A 22,735-nucleotide genomic window follows, 5' to 3' on the forward strand; every position below is an offset into this window, starting at 1 on the left:
AATATCATTAGTCGGTTAGACATTCACGCTAACAGACTTTTCCACACTCGCAAGCAATATGTGTTTTGCTGTTATTAAGTTTGGACTTCTTTGAGCTTAAGTTTAGTACGCGCTCGCGCCAGTTGCCAGTAACCTCTGAACAATAAAAACCAAATGGCAACCAAGAAGCACAACAAAATATAATCAACTAAAGTATTAAGCTTTTTGTATGCTGTTGTTCGGCATGTGAACAATAATTATGCTAAGGTGGGTTGATAAGTTCGTGCGCTAAGAGTTTTAACTTATACTTTATAACTTCTGTATACTCCCATATTTCAGTATTTTGAACAAAAAGAAATAGTTTTACGATCTATCCACGCTAAGCCCTCGTAAAAAGATTAAACAGTTTTATATACTAGATGGTCAAAAGGTCCTATTGCATTTTATCTCAAATCTTAGTAATACTAAACGCATCATAATTGTCATATATCTCTAGACATAAGCCGGGTCCTGGAAAAATCTGTTAAGTAACTTTCTTAAAACTGTGAGCAATTGGATACAAATTTTGTGTTGCACGAAAAATTGCTTGTTGGCCGATAAAGAGATATCAAATTTCAGAACGTTCTATATATGTAACATAAGCTTCCTGATAAGAAGTACCGATAGAACAGTGAAGTTAATAAGTCTAGTTTACTCAAAACATTCGGGAAATTTCAGAGTGCGAATTGTATATACCGTTTTTCTTCTTCTTTGGCGCTACAACGCAGGGTCGATCTGGGCCGAGAAAAAAAAAACTTCGCCAATAGCCTCTAATCTTTGCGAGTTCACACCAGTTATGCATCAAATGTTCTTGGTCCTTCCGTTCGATACGTGGGCGCTCTGGGTTCCGTTCTGCACCCAGTGGTCTCGAGTCGAAGGAGATTTTAGTGGGAATATATTCTTCCATGCGAGCGGCATGGATGCGTACGTGCCCTTGCTTCCTTTGCCTACTCATAGACCTAAGAGTCTAAGGAGCTTTTAGCTGGAGCATTTTCTTCCATGCGGTCTAACCACACGATCGTTGAATTTATATGGCTTAACTATACCCAAGTCGCTTATACAGTTCTTGGTTCCATATTCTCACGAAGACAACTCCAAACATCTCGCGAAGAACAGTTCTCCCGAGTGCTTTCTCATCACTGGTCGTCATGGTGCATGTTTTTGCACCGTACAGTAAGTAAGAGGGAAATAATGGGAGACTTCCAGAGCGTAATTTTTGTTCGTCAAGAGAGGGATCTGTTTCTTAATTGCCTATCGATCCCAAAGCAGCACCTGTTGGCAAGAATTATTCTGCGCTAGATCTCCAGGCTTAGATTATTGGTGTAATTTATGTTGGTTCCGACATATGCAAGGCCCTTAACTTTTTCAAGTTTATAGCTGCCAACAGTGACGTAGTTCCCAAGACGCGAGGAATCTTTGTATGTACCACAATACCAACCTCCTTCGCTTTTTTCCAGGTTTTGAAAAGGCTTTTCCGACGGTTTTGTTGTGAAGGCCTATGATGTCAATATCAACTGCATACCGCATTGTACTTTTAATATAGGCAGTGACACTGCGGTTCAGATTAGCGACCCATATTACTTTTTCCAGGATTATATTGAAAAATACGCACGAGAGAGAATCACCCTGTCTTAAACTTCGTTTGGTATCGAACGGCTCGGAGAGGTCCTTTCTGATATTAACTGAGCGGATGCTTGTGCTCAACGTCATTCTGGATAGCCGCATGAGTGTCGCAGGGAAACCAACTTAGACATGCCGTCGGAAAGGTAGCTTCTATAAGTGCTGTTTTAAGCGGTTTTGAAATCGACAAAAAAGTGATACGTGTTGATCTGTTTGTTAACTGTTTTTAGGAATACCAAAGTTGCCCAAATAAGAATCTTAAATTTAATAAATATTCCAACAATTCACGCTTCTCATCGATCAATGTCAAAACTTCAGTTTTGGAACATTTGGAGGCTGAGTAGTTTTTCTAAAAATTGTCTAGTTCGGAGTCCTTAGGGTTTCAAAAAATTGTCCCACTCCAGAAAGACTTGTTGGTTGAACATACATATATACAAGAAAAAAGAGTAATCAAGGTATAATAGAAATAATTTTTACAGGATAGTCGATACTTCTGAAAACAACAGGATTTACATGGACGGAACGGAACACGCTTTTGTTGCGATCAACTCTTTTTTCCTTTTTACTCGTAAATTAGCGATCTACCAGTGTTAAAGAAATTAATGAAACTATTTGCACCTTGATTTAAGGTTTGCTGTGCCATCAAAACTTCGCCTTGAGCACTTTTTCGCCCCCACGTAACAATAAATTGCGCAGAAGAAAAGAAAAATTCATTGAACAAGTAAAAACGACGAAGTAAGAGAGAAAATAAACGAAATTAGCAACATATATTGATATAATTAACGGAAATAGGCTAAAAAGTTACATTTACAAAACACTTAAAGAATTAGCTGAAAAGAGAGACCAACATGCGCTCGAACGAAGCTAATACGGTCTATCTAGAAATACTTACATACTTGTATATACGAAAGTAGAAACGACTAATAGCAAAACTTAAATACTTCTCAGTGGAAATGAAAACCGTGCAAATCACCTGCTATTCCAGTTTTATACACAATAACTCAAAAACAAAGTTGTTGTGTCACAGTGAACCGCGCTGACACGAGCGACAGACCTCTGCAGCACGGAGTGGAGCTTAAATAACTTAGTCAGCAGCAACGATTAAGTAAAAAAGCGCAAAATACAGCGAAGAACTTGAGCAGCAACTGCAAATTAGAGTCTCTAACTCTTTGCCGCCGCACCGGTTACTCATGTCAGCCAGAGCCCAAACAATCAGCGAAGGCACTGAGCGAACTAATAGGATTAAAATATTACAAAATGCACAACGTGTTGGAGAAACCGGTACGAACGAGTGGTTAAATGGGCGAAAAAATGTGTAGAACTATTACAAAAATAACGTTTACTGCAAGTACTTAAGCAGCAACAATTACTGATATTTATAAAAAAGTATATAGTAAACAAGTGGCACAGCTATTAGTAATAAAAAAATAACAATCTTGCTGCTGTTAATTATTGGAGAATTAGTACGTTTCAAGCTTACGCGCCAATTTTTTTTTTCAAGAAAATCGGTTCGTGTAATGAATGTCATATAATTTTTTGCCTCACTGTAACATTTTTTACAGTTATGATAAGCAGATAATTAGCTTAGTTTTTTGGAAGGCGTTTCGGTGACACGTGCCACTGATTATTGTTTTGGTATGCCGTTTGTTTCGAAATGTTGAGATACTTATGTTTATCATAAATATATTTCTTCGTTAGTACAGATTAGGTTAAGAGCTACAAAATTTAAGAACTTCTAGAAAATACCTTGAAATTTAGAGACGAAATTACTGATTTTTGACATAATATCTTCTGGATATCGCATCAAAGTGATAATATTTCAGTACATTTTATTTATACTAGTTGTTTAATCAATACTTCATTCTCACAGAGATGTAAGAATATGAAGATTGTCCGGTTATGAAAAACCTTTGCCCTGACTGTGAGATCGCGCCAAAAAAAATCTTTAGCCTTGTCTTAGAGTATTAACCTTAAAAAGAAAAACGTCAACATTTTATTACATTTTCTCTTATCGTTCTCGAGTTATTGGTCTCAAACTGACTGCAGTTTTTTTTTGTTTGCAGTGGTAAGAAAATTTCGTGGGTCTTGAAAAACAACGTTGATGCAATGAAATGATTTATCTAGGATTATGTAAAATTTGTTCAGCATAAAATATTTACAAATTTGAAAGCTTAGCAGGCGATGACGTCAATCCAACGCTGCGGCTCTTTTAGCTTGTGCCATTACCGAATAATTGAAGAAATCCTCGAAATTACACTATAAGCTAGTGTACCACCCACAAGTATTCACCAGACTTAGTCCCAAGCACTATTTTAAGCTTAACGCTTCCGCCCCGGTATCGAAAAGTTGAAAGACCGTTACAATAACGTCATTTCCCTAAAGCCTATGGTTTAGTGGGGAATTTTTTCGAAAAATCAATCCATTTTTTTTATAAAAAACGCTTGAGTATTAGTAAATCATGATATCACATGAGTAGAATATTCCTTCTACCTTTTTTTGAACTTTTTCATATTACATTGGCACTGGAACTATTTCTTAACAAGTTTTGAGACAATACTAGTGTCATTATCCAGCATGAGCTCCCATTTTAAGACCATTTTCACTGTAGCACACCTATTTTTTTATACTCAGAATATCGGGCTTACTACTGAGGTAGAAAAGCATCCCCATTTCATCATGTTTGATAGTTTTTAAGCTGTGCTATGCTAGATCAAAGACAAAGACATCTATTAATTTCATAATTACAAGGTGCGTTCCAAAGTAAACAGGACTTAAAAAAAACAGAACAAATGATTTTTTCGACAAAATCAATTTATTTTATTCAAAGTAGACTCCTTCTGTTTCAAATAGAGCTTTTTGCACGGTACAAAAGCATGTCGAACGAGTGTTTTAGCTCGTTGGCCGGTATGGCCGCCAGTGTGCCGGTGCAAGCCTTTTGAATGGCTTTTACGTCTGCATAACGCTTTCCTTTCATGGGCACACACCTTTCGTAAGCCTAAATGTTCGGTCAAAATGCGATAAATCGATGATTTGGAGATGTTCAATGCCATATCCATGAATTTCATTGATGATTTCGGCGGCTTTTTGATGAATTCACGTACGTTGTCCTTTTGTAGGATACTTTCACATTTTACAAGGTTTCTTCACGAAATTTGTTATGGTTTACTGTCTAAAGCAACAGTACAACCTTAGAAGAAATTGTTCAGATCGGACAAATATAGTAGGTATATAGCTGTCATATGAACTGAAGGATGGGAATAGTTCCTTTTGTGGAAAACGTTTTCATTTGACGTGGTATCGTTACGAACCTTAGCACATATTATTATTCGTGGTAATGCAATAATATCTGAAAAAATTGTTCAGATCGGACAACAACTACGTATAGCTGCCATACAAACCGACCGAACAAAATTTATTTCTTGTATAGAAACTCTTTTATTTGTGAAGGGTATTCTAGCTTCGGTGCAACGAAGTTAAGGTTTTTTCTTGTTATGATATTTCTTTATATAGCTGTACTGTGCACACATATACATACATATGCATATTTATTTGTGAGCAGCAACCAGAATAGTTATCACAGATAATTTTTACTCTCACAGAGCAAATTGAATTGAATCGGTTTTGGTTCGTTCCGTTGCACGATAAACGAAAAGATATGAAACATTTGTTTTCATTCTATGCTGCTGGCTACATCGGGGTTTCAGTTCAGTCACTGGAAACGAGTGCAAAAAGAACGTTTGCAACCATTACTGTGTATATATGTGTGTGTGTGCATTTAAATATATGTATGTACATATGTAGATATGTGTATAGAAGTACTATTGTACTGCACTGTACTTTTAAGGAATTATTTTTGAAAGTAGTGCCTTCGTTTAGTATTTGATTTCCCTACCGCGTACTAAACAATATTAAAAGTAATAAAAAATCCAATTTTGACATTTTATTTACAGATAAGAGCCGATCATGCATTGTTAAATCGTAAAAAAATATGTTTTATTTAATTTTATTAAGTACTAGGTAGAACTAACGTATTAATATTTAAAAAATGTAGTTCTTGCATATTCATAACATTACATAACACATAACGTTAACACCGTTTGACTCCAGTCGAACAATCAGTTATCATAGTTGAACACACCATTCACCTTAACAACCAATATATTATCGATATTAGCGGCACTTAAAGGATTTTGTTTATCAGCGAAAATATATTGGAATGCTGCAGACAAACGTTCGGTACTGACTTCGGAACATGGTATCGCCAATATTAGATATGCCATATCCATTAACGTATTATGTTGATAAAACCAAAAATCAATTATATTCGCGTCCAACGGCAGTCTAGGCTGTCGCTCGTATAGTGTAATTTCGGCATCTAAATACGAAACCGGGGCCGATGAAGGTTCGGTATCTAAATTTTGTAAAAATTCAACAAATGATTTTGCATTATGGCTTGACGTCGGTCGTTCCTCTGCGGTGCTTGTCATTTCGGCCATTAAACTGTCATTCGTTTCCGAAATAGTCGTATCACCTTTCAGTGTGCTTACGCGATTATATAGCGTGGTTATATATTGTTTAGCACGCGATTTCTGCGTCGCATCGAGACAGACGCGTATGCGTGGATCCAAAAACACGGCCGTGTTGAATATTTCCATCTCTAATAATTTAGTTTTTTGCATATTCAAAGCATCAATAAGTGATTTCGCCATTTTATTACTGGGTAAATTTTCCAATTCAAATACTATGTTCATAATAATTGTAAATAGTTCACTATAGCATAATTGTTCCTTTTGTAATTTCTTCGTTGCTTTATAAAGTGGTTTTAGAGCTGCCAACAATTCCTTAACAAAACCCCATTCATCGGTATTTAGATATAAAGTGACATTAGTTGGTAACATAACGGGTAATTTTTCCAGAAACTCATACATAGTGGTACAATCGTTTCGTTTCTTTTCACAACTGGCAGGTCCAAAGATTTGCCAAACATCTGGTGTGCCCAGCTCTTTCATTAGTGTGCCACATTTTTCTAGATTTTTCTCAATCTCCGGGTTTTGTAAAATGGCATCAACACAAAGTTGTAGCGTTTGTGTGCCACTCAGTACACTGGTTATATTGTATGAGGTCAAATCTGTTTCCTCCAGCCAATCTTCGAAACTGCTATCAAAACCACTTTCCTTTTTTATGGTTTTGTGATTAAATGTCTCGTCACCACCTAAAACACTATGCAAATCCTCATTTAACTCTTTAACCGCATCTAATATGGTGTTATCGTTACTTGTTATCGCTAAGATCTCTTGTATATTAATCGAATATTCGTTTAAAACTTCCATTATCAGCGTTTTCACATATTCACTTGTATATCCCCTCTGTAGCTCCTTTATGGCTAATGATTTGATTTGTATGCTTCTATCTTTAATGTATTGCACATTAATGCCGAGCAGCGTAATATCTTCTTTAGTTGCCATTAAACTTCCACTTAAATCATCTCGTATTTCTGCACGCAATTTGTGCGCATAACTGCTTATCATTTCGAGTACACTGTTTCGATTCACACTCATGTTTAGCGTAGCGAAAGCCGGTTCGGCCAACACTTTGAAGGCACGATCCTCTAGCATACCTAGCGGTCGTTCGCATTTTGTAAAAAACTCAACTATCGCCAGTTCAATTTTCGACTTTTTGCGTGAACACTTTTGCCGCATTTCGTGGCGTGTTTCCTCACTCTTTATGTTCCCGTTACATTTACTTGCGTTCTTCTGTTCTATATACGAGTTGTATATGACTGGATGCATCAGGCGCAAATGTCGTTGTATATTGGCGGCATGCCCACTTAACACCCTTTTTTTACATGCACCATAATTGCAAATAACTTGATTGAGTTCGTTTTTTCCTAACATCTGTCGCAAAAGTTCATTTTTTGGACGAGGCATTTTATTTTATTTATTTTTTCTTAAATCACTTACAAAAGACGTTTCGTTCACAAAAGCCAAATGAACACTACAAGCAAATTAAATTATTTGCATTCCTTTGTGTTCACATTCCATACGTTTCCGAGCGCGAACGCATGTGAAAAGAAACAGACAATGTTTTGTTTGTGTGTGTGTTATCTCGTACATTAAAGCATCAGAGAACGTAAAGCAATGAGAAGGTGCACATTTTATTGCTTTACGCTCTCTGGTAGTATTCCGTTCTTGTACGAACAGTAGGCATTTATTTAGAATTGCATATATGTATGTACATATGTCTCTCACATTTCGATTATCGCAAACAGTTATGAGGGAATTTGTTCGTAAACAGAACGGTATGAAATCCTCTATCTCTCTCTGTTTTCGAAATGAAACACCAAAAGTTCTTCTAGTCTCAATAAAAATTTTTTTGTATCTTACTATTTAACACTTTTCACGTATAAGAGATTTTAAGGAACATATGCAAATCTTGTCTACGATTCTAAAGATCTTTCGTACATACAATTCCATCCAAAGCTATACACTCGTGGCTACGCAAAGCTTACCACTCAAAATTTTCAAGTGTTGTGCATATTTGACAACACTTTATAACGGTACTTTTTACGGTATAGGAATTTTTTAATTAGAAATACTTAAGTAAATGACATTTTTTTTTATCAAAACTATTAAAAATTAAAAACAACACATTCAGCTATAGACAAAATCATTTGAAAGTTAGTGAGCTTTACAAAATGACCTCGAAATGTACATAAGAGACATGCGACGTCAAATTGGTATTTTTTATTTTTTTAATTTAATTTCATTTACACAATAATTGAAATTAATTTATTTATTTTTTAATTGAAACACGAAGTTTAGTCTGTATTACTTTAAAAACAATAAAATCGGACGCTTTTGTATAAGCACAGAAAAACTAGTTTGTGTTTTACTCATTAAACTTAATAAATTAAAAACTATAATTATGTTTAGTTTTGAAGAAAATCCCGAACGAACGAAAAAATCCGAAAAAAGATTTAGGAAAGTTTAGGGGTAAGCTTTGCGTGGCCACGAGTGTACATACTGTACATATGTCAAAGGAAATAGATATCTCATTCAGATCAATATCAAGACATATTTCTGATGATCTCCAAGGGTTCAAAGTGGTCACCATCCAGCTGCTATAATGGTTTGGTGGGGAGACTCCTGTATTTAACTTCCTCCCTTCTATGAAAAAGGGTTAAAACAGGGAAAAAGTGCACCAGAATAATTTCTTAGAAGGCGTGGTAAAGCAGTAATACTTTCGTCGATGGAGAGCACTGGAGCAAATCAAACTGATTTTGAAAACTGACTTTAACTTTCAAATGCGTATTGACGGCTGATATCACTATTTTCAAGACAAACCGTAATTATCTCAACTGCGAAAAAATCTCTATAAATTCATTGTTTGTAACACCTAAAAATAATCGTGTAAGATTTACATATAATGCTCAGAATGAAGAGACGAGCTCGAATCCGGTTGACTGTCTGTCCATATGTCTGTCTGTGCAAGCTGTAGCTTGAGGAAAAAACAAGAAAAAAACGTTAACTTCGGTTGCACCGAAGCTAAATACAGGTGCATTTCTGTTAGTAACTATTTGTTCAGTTTGTATAGCAGCTATATGCTATAGTAATCCGATCGGGACAATTTCTTCGGAGATTACATTGTCGCCTTAAAAAATAATCCATACCAAATTTCGTGAATATATCTCGTCAAATGTGAAAGTTTTCCATACAAGAACTTTATTCCGATCGTTCAGTTTGTATGGTAGCTATATGCTATAGTCATCCGATCTGAACAATTTCTTCGGAGATTACATTGTTGCCTTAAAAAATAATCCATACCAAATTTCGTGAATATATCTCGTCAAATGTGAAAGTTTTCCATACAAGAACTTTATTCCGATCGTTCAGTTTGTATGGCAGCTATATGCTATAGTAATCCGATCGGAACAATTTCTTCGGAGATTACATTGTTGCCTTAAAAAATAATCCATACCAAATTTCGTGAAGATATCACGTCAAATGCAAAAGTTTTCCTTACAAGAACTTGATTCCGCTCGCTCAGTTTGTATGGCAGCTATATGTTATAATGGTCCGAAATCGGCAGTTCCAACAAATGAGCAGCTTCTTGAAGAGAAAATGGCGTTTGTTAAACGATATCTTAAAAACTGAGGGACTAGTTTGTATATATACAGACAGACAGACGGACAGACGGACATGGCTAAATCGACTCAGCTCGACATACTGATCATTTATATATATACTTTATAGGGTCTCCGACCCTTCCTTCTGGGTGTTACAAACATCGTGACAAACTTAATATACCCTGTTCAGGGTATAATTAGATATCTTAATGAAACTTGGTACACATGTTCCTCGGCAAGACGGTTAGTATTACAGATGGCCGTAACCCCACGCCCACAAAACGCCATTAAGCGAAAACCTATAAAATGCCATAACTAAGCACTTAAGTAAGTTATAGATGTGGAATTTGGCACAGGGGATCGTAACGCAGTCCACTCCCCATATAATGGTAATGTTAAAAATTACTAAAAGCGCGATAAATCAATAACTTAAAACGAGAGAGCTATTAAATTTTACACCCGAGATTGTATAAGAAGTCTTAATAGGAGCCGGGGTAAAAACTGGACTATGCACGTGGCACCGCTCACTTTTAGGTGATATCACATATCTCGGGACCCACCTGGTCGATTTAAAATAAATTTGGTACGAGACATTCTTTCTACATTCATATGTAACAGTGCAAAAATGGGCGAAATCGGACTGCAACCACGCCTATAACGCCTCTCATATAGCACAATTTTAAATTCCAATCGAAGCTTACATTTTCCAGTACACAAATGAAGAAGCACTTAACACCATATAATGGAATACAATTTTGCATGAATAATGCTTTAGAGTATGTCACCTAGTGATCCAAATCTAACAAAAACTGTTCAAGCCCCTGGCTATCGAATATGTGGGCCCCCAGTATATAATTGCAAATGAGAAATAATCTTTTCCTGCCAATGGCATGCCGTGTGCGTCAAAAATACTGCATATGTGGGCCAAAATGTGAGTGACTTTACTCCATAAGATTGGTGATGTTACCTTAAGAAGTCTCAGGGAACATTTTATTAATATCTGGCATCTTAATATTATATTCGGCGGAATTCGAACTTATCTCTTCCGTATTTGTTTTTGATATTTTTCCAAAAAATACTTTTATTTCCACTTTCAATATGGCACAACTGCCAACTAAGCGGCACTATAAACTTTATGTCGACTCTGCTGGTATTGCCGACAAAATGGTTAGACAGTTTTATGCGCTGCGGGGGTGAAATTAGATATTAAGTTGGTCAAAAAGTTTGCATCCAACTTGTTTACTTCCTGTCAGGTTTTTAGTAAGTTGAACAATTTTAAAGATGCTGTAAAGTTTGTATAACTTTTGCTTTCGGTGTGAATGTGTTATAATAACCTTATTGAGTTAAATGAACAGTAGGTGTACGTTTGGCAAATGGCAAATGAAATTTTAAGTTATGTTTGAAAAAGAGCAGAAAAACATGTGGCGATGAAATATGGTGCGTTTTAGTCAAGGGTTGTAAGAAGTAAGCGGGGGTTATAACCACTTGAAAATAAGAAAAAAACCCCTTTTTGTGCATATATTATTGTTTGAATAGGCGTAGTATTTAATAAATAAATAAAAATAATCTAAATTTACACAATTTGATGTACTTTAATAATTGATCGCATAAGCGATTTATTGTGAAAAAATTTGGATTCCCTTGATCCCATAGCTCTCTACGAAAAAAAGTAAAAATATATCAATAAAAATCGAAATTGTTATCAAGAATTTCATTACTTCACAAAAATTAGGTTAAAGCTTTGGGAGTTATTAAACTAAATTCATATAAATACGCTCATATATCCGATCGAGATCAACTTCAAATTTTCGAACAATATTCTGAAATAATGGGGATCCATTTCGTGGTTCCCTACTTCAAAAAAAAACACAAAGAAACTTCAAATTTAATGGGGAATATTTTTTTTTTTATCATTCGAAAGAACATTCTTTGACATTTTTTGAAGATTATCTCTTTCAAATGTTGTCCTCGTCTACGTCTTATATGGTCCATCCGTTGAGTCCAATTTTCGATGATTCGAACATTTCGACTGGTAACTGGCGAAGATACGCGTGAAGTATTGATCCAAAGCCTGAATGTAATCGGGATTGTCCGCATAGACTTTAGACTATACATATCCACAAACCAAAAAAGTCCAACGGCGTGATGAGACGATCTTGGTGGCCGTCAACCGGCCCAAAACGTGAAATTATGTGCTCACCGAAGTGTTCTCTCAATAAATCCATTGATTGATGCAGTTTGTTGAAACAAAATGTTGCTCGAAAACGTCGGATCTTTTTCGACCGTCTTCATGAGCCCATAGAGAGATGTCGATCTTCTTAAGTTTTTGCACAAGCTGTTGTGCGCTTTCAATTTAAAGTCTCGACGTAAAATGTGCCAAGTCGTTCCATATGAAACGTCAGTTCGAGTTCGTTGTTGAGACGTAAGTCTTTCCATGATGAAATGTCAAAAAATACTGTACAAAAATAACATCACAGCTTGACACGACTCATGCGTGATCTCTCAAAAAAAGCGTATTGAAAAAAGTACCTCCACTTTAATCACACACGATACTAATATCCGATACATTAGCAAATAACCCCATTTTTGATGTTCACAAGTGGTTATTACCCCTTAGGCTTATACAAGTAAGAACTTGTTATGAGAAATAAATTTCAGATTTAACTTTCATTTCCGTCGATTTAAAGCGTTTGTTGTCGATTTTAATCAAAAGTCGATGATTTGTCTCAATAAATTCGAACTTTAACCGAAGAGCATTGGAAACCATTTTCATTTATACGGGAGAACATTATTTGTAAAAATAATTACATAGTTACCCGTATCAATTTTATTTAAGCAGCGGTGCTTTAATAGCTGCAGCTACTAACAGCAGTTCAATTTGAAAACATTAAACAAACAAAAACATTTTAAAATGACATCAGTGCAGTGTTTGTAAACAACTTTTAACTCAGTCATTAGCAATTTTTAGCCAAAGGCAAAAACTTTTAATTTAAATTTAAATTTTTAGTAGAAAATATTTTTGCGTACCTATAAACCGGTTCGTATTCAAAGGTGCGTTAAATTGAAGCTAATCCCCTGCTGTGGCGTTTTGTGCTCGCAGCTTCCATTCAGTGAGAATAAAAATGATAAAATGAGAAAAAAAATATTTAACGTCATGACTTTGTTTGCAAGACCCACGAGTAAAGCTTTAGAATTTATTAGCATTGCACTTGCTATCTCTGCGAGCGTGTCGCTTCACCGGCGGTAGGTAAGTTTTGTATTGAAAGTGGTGAACTGGAGTGTACAGAATAAATTATTAAATAAACAAAATAAAATATGGCAGACGACGAGGCAACTCAATACAATGGAAACGGTTACAACAAACGAAACAGTAGCAAGGACACTAAAGAGCTTAATGGATGTGGTTGAATATTAAATAAGAAAGGGTGGTCAAAATGTATGATTTGAAGATGTCTTTAAGATATTTTTAATATTTAAGATCATTTGGCGACCTTTAATGCCATATAATGGAAGTCTTCTGTGATCTAATTATTATTTGAGATAAATGCATATAACTAATCGTGGGGCATGCTTTCGTTCAGAAGCGTATTTGGTATTCGGACTTCTTCATGGTCAGGCAAGTGCATGTCTACTCCATCCTAATCGATTGGGAAATCGGGTTCACCATCTCCAGATGTTATGTTTTTACTGCTTTGAGCATCAGTCACTAGATCACCTCCGGGGGTTCTACATGAGTATGCTTCGGTCTTGAAACCTTCTGTTAGTCGCCGCATCTTTTCGTAGAATTTTTGAGCATTACTCCTTTTCGGCCTTTCTCTTTTTTTGTCTGCAAATGCGTCTCACTTCTCTCTTCAGCTTTTGGTATCTATACCATCCCGCACGTGTTGTGGTTGATTGTAACGTTGCAAGGTAGGCAGTATGTTATCTCTCCACTGCGATATGGCGCAAGATTTTTGGCTCTTTACATATTGGAGATAACTATCGTATCCGGACAAATAACGTACTGTATGTTCTGTCCCCCAACGATATTCAGCGACTAAGGTAGCTTGGTCATGTTGTGTGGATGGATGATGACGTTTCAGCGAAAAAAGGTTTCGATGCAAAAGTCGATGGTAAATCACGTAGAGATATACCGTGTCTACGGTGGAGCAAACAAGTACAAGAAGCAGTGACGAAACTTGTTGTAGGAGGCCATTGGCCTACGAACCTGCCATAAAATATACACGTTTATAACGTGAGCCGCTTGTTTCAAGCAAAACGCCCGCTCTAGTCGTCATTGTCATGAGAGCAGACACTATAAATGACCTCCCTCGCAGAAGGATTGTGTGTTATGCAGATTGTTTTAGCTTCGATACGCACCTTACCGAATTGGTTGGCTCTGCCAGTAGGTAAGCTATCGCCGGCATCGCTCTGAGGATCATTGTACTTACCAAGCCTCCTCATCGCGACAACATAACAATTCTCGAGCATATAATAATATATGTTCTCAATATTGAACTTTCTGAGCACCCCTTATATGCCATAATATATATGTAAGCTGTCGTTATACCGCCACGCTGAAGCGACTTAATGCGTCTGCTGGAAACACAATACAGTTAGCGACTTTGTGTGCTCCTTTTATTGGCCAGCAAACTGTTTAACTGACTGACATTTGACTGTTGCTTTAGCCGCTAATTAAATAAAAGGTTTATAAACCTATACATACATATATATACATACCTATATGTATTTATATACAAAGGAGTATGCTGGCATATGACTTAATAGCTCACATGCCAATTATAGCTTGACAAATTAAATAACGCTATGAAATTAATTAGAGAAATATGGGAAGCAAGTAAAATAGCCAAAATAAAATAATAATTAGCGTATAAAAAATATATAGATATACATATATACAAACTTTTCGACCAAATTAGTGTCCAACAATATGGCGAAATTTTATCTTCGTGCAGAAGCCAATGCGAAAAAGATAAAAAAGCAATTGCCAAGTCAATTCAATGAATGTAAATATTGTCAATATCAATTGACACCCGTTAGGCGGACAGAAAAAATAACAATAAAAACTACAACAACAAAAAAGAAAAAGGTAGCCAAACAGCGGCAGAAATCGAAAAGTGCGAATTCTATGAAATTAACGCGAGCGTGTGGAGAAAAATATAAAAAATGCCAATAAATAGATACCGATAGAAATTGAAAGGCAAAAAGCGAGTCAAGGTAAACCTTGCTAAAAACAACAAATAAAAAACTGAATACAATGCAAAAAACAGCAATGATAGCAATTTCCGTTTGAGGTGAGCAGGAGGCGAAGTAAACAAAAAAGTAGAGTTCAGAACAGACGCGGCGCTGATCGGGAGGAGTGATTGCAATGCAGTCAGCCTTTGGCGCTCGCTCGACTTTGTTAAGCGGTGTGCGATTTTGGCTCAGATATTTTTGTGTGTATGTAGAAATCAATGCACTGCGGAGAGTTTTTGCAAGTAAATGTGGACTTTGACATTTTTATTTTCTTAATTTACACGCGCCTGCGCTTCGTGTGCGCGAATTCTTGCATGTGATTTAAATTTGTATGCATTCAGTGTTGATATTTTATATCGTTAAATATGCAAATTAATGTTATTTAAATTAATGGCCAAATCAAGCGTTGAACCCAGTTATTAAAGAAAAAGAAATTACGAAAAATTTTCCAAAATCTTTAAAGCTGTTATTAAGTTTATGTATTTGATTTTATTTATTTTTTGTAAACAAAATTCAATTGCCACGCGTTTGAGCTAAGAGTCGATGTACTTAAAAGTTGACGTGATCGCCTTCAATATTTATACAATGTGTTAAAAGTTATTGTGAGATATTTATTAGCCCTTTCCGCGTCCCTTTTGTCATCTTTTCAACAAAGTTGTCTCTTTCCTGATGTATTTTAGGGTGTTTGAGGAATATTTTATATAGCTCAAAGTAAGGTCGAAGGAATAGGTAGTCATATCGGTGAAAGTTTCCTGGGAATGCAAGTACAAGAGATTATGTTTGAATTTTTCTGTAATATATATAATACAATGCTTAGGATTGGCCGTGCAGATTCGTCATAAAAATTACTGAAGAAACTTGAGTCCTCAAAGAATAGTTATTTCGCCATTATGAAAGTTCTTGAGTATATTGTCCCAAATAATGAACTGTCTAAATGTGATTTTTGGTGTTTTTTGCAGAGTCTTACATTTATTTATATGAATTGGCGGTGTCCTTCGAGTCAAAGCATTTTTCGAGGTTCAATTGGATATTATTGAACTTTTGCAGATAATAGCAAATATCGATAATGAGCTTGAGACTTGGTGAATTCTAAACTCTTCCTCAAAGGACGAGTACAATGTATTCCAGTTATCAGTGAAGTTCCGAGTGACTGCTAGGCTGATAATTTTAAGAGAAAGTGATATTGTAAACAATTTCCGTAGTAGAGATCGTATGATGAGTGATCAGATGGTTGTTGCAATAACCCGAAAAAGTTGCAATAAGATGAATATTGAATTTGGAACGACTTGTAGAGGCCATAAGAAATGCTGAAGTTTCAGAAAACGTGGAAGTATCACAAAACCTAATCGGAGAGAGTTATGAATCACTGTTTTATTGAGTAGTCATCTTAGAAGACGACGTTTTACCATCTCGTGAACAGACTGTCGTTAAAATAATTCGAAAAATGTTGGTATTACACCAATAATGAATCTAGACAGAATTCGAACTCTAAGAAGACTGGTGCTCTTGTCGCAAATGGAGGATGCCATTGTTTTATTGATAGATTTTCTTTGGTTTTTGAAATAGTTTGGATGATACTAGAAATATTGGAAGAAGACTAAGAAAAATAACTTTTTAGGGTAATAAAACTCAGTTTATTTTAATATAGAGAAAAAAAAAATTAAATAAATAATTAATAATATTTAATTAAATAAAAAAATAATTAGGTAAATAAACAAATAATAAAAAAAATTATATGATAATTAAAATTAAAAAATAAAAAAAACAAAAAAAATAAAAATAAAAAATAATAAAAATAATAACAATTAATTGAATAATAGAAAAATAAAAGAAAAGAGAAAATTGTATTGTAATTAAATAATATTCTTGCCCAATTAAACATTTTTTGTTTCAAACATCGCAATATTATTATAAAATAAGTGCATTTTAAACATAATTGAATAAATTTTTCATTAAAAAAAATGTGTTCTAAATAAAAAAAAAAATTTTGATTGTATAAAAATAATTAATAATATTAAATTTAATAATAAAAAATTATTAATTCAATTAAAAAAAGTAAATTATAATAAGTAATTAACAAATTAAAATTAATAACAATTAATTAAATTATAAAAAAAAATAATAATGATTAATTACATTGTGGAAAATTAATTAATAAAAATTAATAATAATTAATAAAATTATAAAAAAAATAATAATGATTAATTACATTGTGAAAAATTAATTAATAAAAATTAATTGTTTAATAATAATTTTCTTTTAATATTTCAGTGTAACTTTTTGCTTTATTAACGTCAATAATACAAAATACAAACAATACAAATACGTTCCACATTTTTTTTTTCAATATCGCTATATTAGTATAAAATAGGTGTATTCATAAAACTTTATTTAGTAAATTATTCAATTTAAAGTATTTTAAAGTAAAAAAGTATTAATTGTATAGAAGATAATTATTAATAATTAATCTAATATTAAAAAATAATAAATTAAATTTTAAAAAATATATTTCTTAAAAAATTATTATTAATAACAATTAATTAAATTAAAAAAAAATTTATAATAATTAATTTCATTATAAAAAATTAATTAATAATAATTAATTGATTTATAATATTTTTTTCTTTTTATATTTCAGATTAATTTTGTGCCTTATTAACGTCAATAATACAAAAAGGTGAGTAATAGTTCATACAAAATACATTATTATCGCAGCTAATACATATTTACACTACCATTTATGAATTAACAAGCTGATCTTGCTAGTTGCTATTTGTATATTAAATTCGCAATTTATTGCTATTTAACACATTTTATTTTATTGAAGTGCAAATTCGTTTTAAAAGATACATGTGCGTTTATATGTTTTTATATATCGAATCTTTACATTTATTCGAATACGAAACTGCCACTAATAAAGCGCTAAATAGTGCGAAATTTGTTCTAAAGCAATTCCATAGCAATTAAATAAAAATAATTGCAAATAAATTCAAGCTTTCTAGTGAACGTGTGTTAAACTTTCGATTTCGTAGCTAAAATATTAATTTCTAACACGTTTTAGTTGCTATGATTGCGCTAGGATGCGGCTAATTACACACACCTAAGCCAAAGTCAGTTGCGTGTTTGCTTTGTTTCACTAATTGGTCGCATTTAATGCTGGTATTTATTGGCTTACAAACATATGCTTCGAATTGTATATGTGTAAAAAAGTGTGTATATTGGGGTCTGCTTCATTTTCAAAGTTATTTTTTTTAAATGACGTCAGTATTTTAAATTTTTGCTAATGTAAACAAGCTCTTTATTTTTAATTTAAGCTGTGCTCAAATTATTGCGTTCTTTTCATGAATGTAACATGTGATTTTTTAATATTTTTGCAATAAATCATTTATCTCCGAAGCAAAAATACCTATAGTTTTGAAAAGTGAAATTCGAATACAAAATATTCCGCTCTAATAAAAAGGTCATATTAATTTTTTTCATAAAAGTATTCAGTTCGTAGTTATACGTGGTTAAAGTTAAAGTAAATGATCTCAGCATAGCTCAGTGAGCATTCATACAAGTGATTTATATGGTACACTTCGCGTTGCTCATACGCCATGGTACTATTGTATCAAATACTGCATGAATGCTCCATAGTACATTTAATGCATAACCATAACAGCGTATAACTCTTGAAACATTATTTGTATGAAAAAAAATCTGTTGAGCCGTTTTTGTAGCGCGGAAAATTTTATGCTGGTATTCTAGATCAAAAGGTCAAAAAATTCTATGTTAAATATGAGGGAACTCAAATGAGTTAAATTTTAAATTGAAAATAAAGAGCTTCTTACGTTGGATCCTTTGTTTTGGTGCAAAAAACTGAAACTTCAGACGATGTTTATAAAAACTATTAACTTGGAAAATAACGGATAGCCTAATATTTACTATATATACATATGTGATATATCATTGTATATGTTTGGTTGCGTCTGTTTACTTTAGTGGCCACCAATTATAACTGAATGCACGTATTTAATTGTTATTTCTAAAATTTTATGCAATTAATAATACATTTTATGACATCGTAAATAATTTCAAACATAAATTAGTCATTAATAAACGTTATTTTATTTACATATCTACCACGCATGTAAATATTTCATATTTATGATATAATTATTTCAATGATAAAATCAAAGCAAATTCCACCACCTTACACCGCATTGTGTGAAATGTGTTCTAACGTTGTTTCCTTTATTTATTATTACTAGGAAATCTCTAATTGAAATTTAACTTTTAACTGTCAACCACACGCTTGCGTTGCGCAGGTTGTAAATTAAACAATGAAATCATAAATTCGCTTTTATATATTTATATAAATTTGCTGTTTGCCATTTTCCTTCGACAGAAATAAACAGTTAAATTGTTAACAATTAAAATTTATTGCACTCGCATGTTAATGACGCCGCCATAGGAGCACTAACAGGGCGCCCAATGGCGTTTTGCCTTGCCAGCTTAATTCATTCATCACTAGACATTTTCACTTTGTTTTTATACGCCTTTATACCTATAGTATTTATTTTTTTTTGTTTTACTATCACTTTTATGTTGTTGCTGCTGTTGTATTTTCATTCAATTTCACTTGTTTTCTCATAAAACTGACAGCCATAAAATTGCTGTGCTGCCAATGGCGCCCAGTGGGTGAGCGCATATTTATTCAAAGTATTTTGTGCGTTAAATATGTTGCAGCAACATTGTTGCTATAAACCTTTGACCTGTTGTGGTAAAAAGATAAAAAGTAGTAAACATTTTTCGCTTCAGTTAACTGTCGGTTACTTTGTGTTGAAGTTTCGAAAATTCGCTTTATGAAATTTTTTGGTGTCTGTGCGGAGAATTATTTCCATAAAAAAAAAATCAGTTTTCCATTCTATTCGGAACAAATTTTAACAAAGAGCGCTTACCTTCAGTGTCGGCGTGTACTTTGCTGGACCTGTGAATGCAGGAAACATTGATTCAAATAGAAAGTATACTCAAGGAGAAAAACAATATACATTTCGAAAAAAAAAACAAAGATATGTTGATTTCGAAAGTTTTAGAACTGAAATAGCAAACAATATTTGTGTGAAAGAGGCGTGAGCAATTTTGAATTGAGAATACTTTCTTGGGAACGGATGTTCGCTAAACCCTATTTAGTGATATCATTATTTCCAACTTCGGTGCTTTATTTTGGGCAGACTTTTCGTTGTTGGAGGCATGGCCAACGAGATCATGATGAGTCGGCTTTTGGACTGTTCGAGAGAAAAGCGGAAGATTCATAGTCTTTTGCGTATTGGCAAAGGTGAGTACCGCAGCCGCTGCAACGATGAGCTATATGAGATATATGGCGATATTGGCATGGTTCAGCGAATCAAGACACAGCGGTAATAATAGTTTGTTTAAAGAAACCGCTTAGAATATTTGAAATTTCCCGAAATATGATTTAAATTAATATTCGAACGTTACAGTGGTCTTTTGCTCCAATAATTTAGAAATTTTGACAGCAATATCAGCTGTGGAGAAGCAAGCAGTCGCATTTGAATCGTCAATTCTTTGTTCGATATAACTAGGTGGGTCGAAAATGGAGAATGGAGTTTAATGCACCTGCAGGCAACATCTGCGTGGACAGCAAAGCAGTTAACAACCGAAAACATGATCAACATTGGGAAACCAACGCATTGTCTATACGACGATTTGGATAGAAGCATGGTATGTAAATAAACTCAAAACCCGATGGTACAAAACGGTAGATCGGAAGTACACAAAACGATCGGTAAAAACGACTATAGGAACATAATCGGAGTACTAACTACTCACTGTCGGGTGGCGACACACGTCCGCAGAACGGAGCTGACAGATCGAGAAGACTGCAGGAAATGTTTAGAGCAAGGCACCAGAGAAATAATGGATCATCTCTTGTGCACTTGTACTGCATTGGCAAGACTACTTTGTAAACTCTGGAAAAGGTGTCGATACTGAGGTCATAGAGTCTGTTAAAATTCGCATCAAGCGCAAGCGTCCTAAAAGAAGACTACTCCTCATGGACCTAGTAACTGAGCTCCACCTGGTATCGCAAAGGACCAAAACTGGTCTATGAGTAGCTCATTGGCCTACCAAACTAACCTAACCTAACTAAAATTGCATACTTGAAATCAACAACAAGGTTATCCACTTGGATTCAAAACAAGGGAGTATATGCTTACGTCATTAAAGGAATATGAACGTGGGCTGTCACCATTACATTTATATCACTTGCCCGTTCGATTCGGCACTTTCCAAGGCTTGGCGTATCATACACTGTAGTAAAAGCTGATTACTTACATTGATTATTAACGTGCTCAATTAGAAAATCTGTTGCGTCTGTTTGTGTACTTAATACATTTCAGCAACAATAATAACTACTTGGAATGTTTCGAAAACTATTACATACATAACTAAACAAAGTTCAGCCAAAACTATGCAGAATTCGTAACCTTAGAAACAATACTTCGAAATACGAAGAGTTTGCTGCGAGAAGAAGCGGAAAAAACCAAATAAATTTAGCCAGTGTGTTGAGTGTTTACAATGCAAAGTATGCCGTACAGAAAAATAGAAAACAACAATGGAAACAATCAACAAAATAAAGCCGGTCGAAATTAAACCAAAATAAATGTGGGAAAAATAAGTAGAATCACGAAAGCAACACCGAAGCGCAGAGTTTGTTTAACAAAGTGTTTTCAACACTCCATAAAATAGAATTCGCGAGCAAAACAACAGCAACAGCAATAGCAAAAGCCAAACAGCTGCTGCTATTACTGCAGCAATGAGAACAGCCGCAATACGGCATATGAAAACAAAAAGTAAAATGCCAACACACACACATCAAAACAAAAAAAAAATACTACACACATTAACAGAATACGAATTTCCGCTGCTAAATATTGTTTTGTTTCAATTTTTTTCATTTTTTTGTTTTCTATATTATAATTTTCTGACTGATTTTTTTTTTTGAAACTCGTGCGCCTCCACAACTTGCCGCAAAGCATTCGGAGCATTATTTGTTTTTGCCCTGACCGTCACTGGCCAATAAGTAACAAAACTGAAGCAAGCAGGCAGTTTAGAGAGCGCGCGGTTGTTGCAGATTTTGTTGTTTACTTATGGGTGGCCGGCGTCGTCGTCGCAGTCGCCGATGTCGACACAATGCGTGTGTTGTTTTTGTAAAATTACGTGCTCCAAAACACAAACTGAGCACAACACTGTATGTTTGTATGTAAGCGAGTGAGAGCATTGCCGAGCGCCATTGAATTGGAGAGCGTGTTTTCTGTTTGCCAATTTTGTTTGCAAAAGCAAGGGAAGCTAAGTGGAAAGCTGGGAAGTGGAGGTTTGAAACTAACATCCGGCATAGGGTTACCTGTATAACGGATGGACAGGAAGCAGTTGAGGGGAAATTGAATTTTTAGAAAAAATAAACAAAGCAAAAGATGAAAATTCATGAAAGAGTTTTACTAGAGAAAAAATTTAAATGAAAATCATTTTGTCCAAGCACAAAAATATATCGGGTATTTTATATGTAAAGAACAGTCGTAAATATTATGTTGAAAAAATAATTAAATCTGGAATATTTCGGTTTTTCACAGTTTTTCATGATATTCATATATTATTTGAAGAGAAATTTGGCATTTCATGTGAAGACTATACTTTCTATTCGTTTCACACTGGTCTGTGGATTTTTCTTGGTAGGTA

The 22,735-nt window shown here is 34.3% G+C and overlaps 2 protein-coding genes across 2 annotated transcripts in view; one reads left to right on the forward strand and one right to left on the reverse strand.

Moving 5' to 3' along the window:
* The window catches only part of LOC105233834 (protein phosphatase 1 regulatory subunit 16A), a 107,913-nt gene that overhangs the window by 12,747 nt on the left and 72,431 nt on the right, over window positions 1–22,735 (forward strand). Inside the window, exon 3 of the mRNA XM_019993031.3 lies at window positions 17,637–17,675. The gene's annotated coding sequence lies outside the window, so the exon portion shown is untranslated. The remainder of the gene's footprint in view (window positions 1–17,636; window positions 17,676–22,735) is intronic.
* Window positions 5,564–7,677, reverse strand: LOC115065754 (uncharacterized). The gene has a single exon (XM_029548374.2). It carries the CDS (start codon window positions 7,563–7,565, stop codon window positions 5,754–5,756), a length of 1,812 nt encoding a protein of 603 aa, XP_029404234.2. The 5' UTR covers window positions 7,566–7,677; the 3' UTR covers window positions 5,564–5,753.

The sequence above is a fragment of the Bactrocera dorsalis genome, chromosome 5, assembly GCF_023373825.1.
Source record: "Bactrocera dorsalis isolate Fly_Bdor chromosome 5, ASM2337382v1, whole genome shotgun sequence".
NCBI classification, from domain to species: domain Eukaryota; kingdom Metazoa; phylum Arthropoda; class Insecta; order Diptera; family Tephritidae; genus Bactrocera; species Bactrocera dorsalis.

Excerpts from the sequence above, each read along its gene's own strand:
- LOC115065754 (XM_029548374.2), bottom strand. The coding sequence starts at position 7,565 with ATGCCTCGTCCAAAAAATGAACTTTTGCGACAGATGTTAGGAAAAAAC.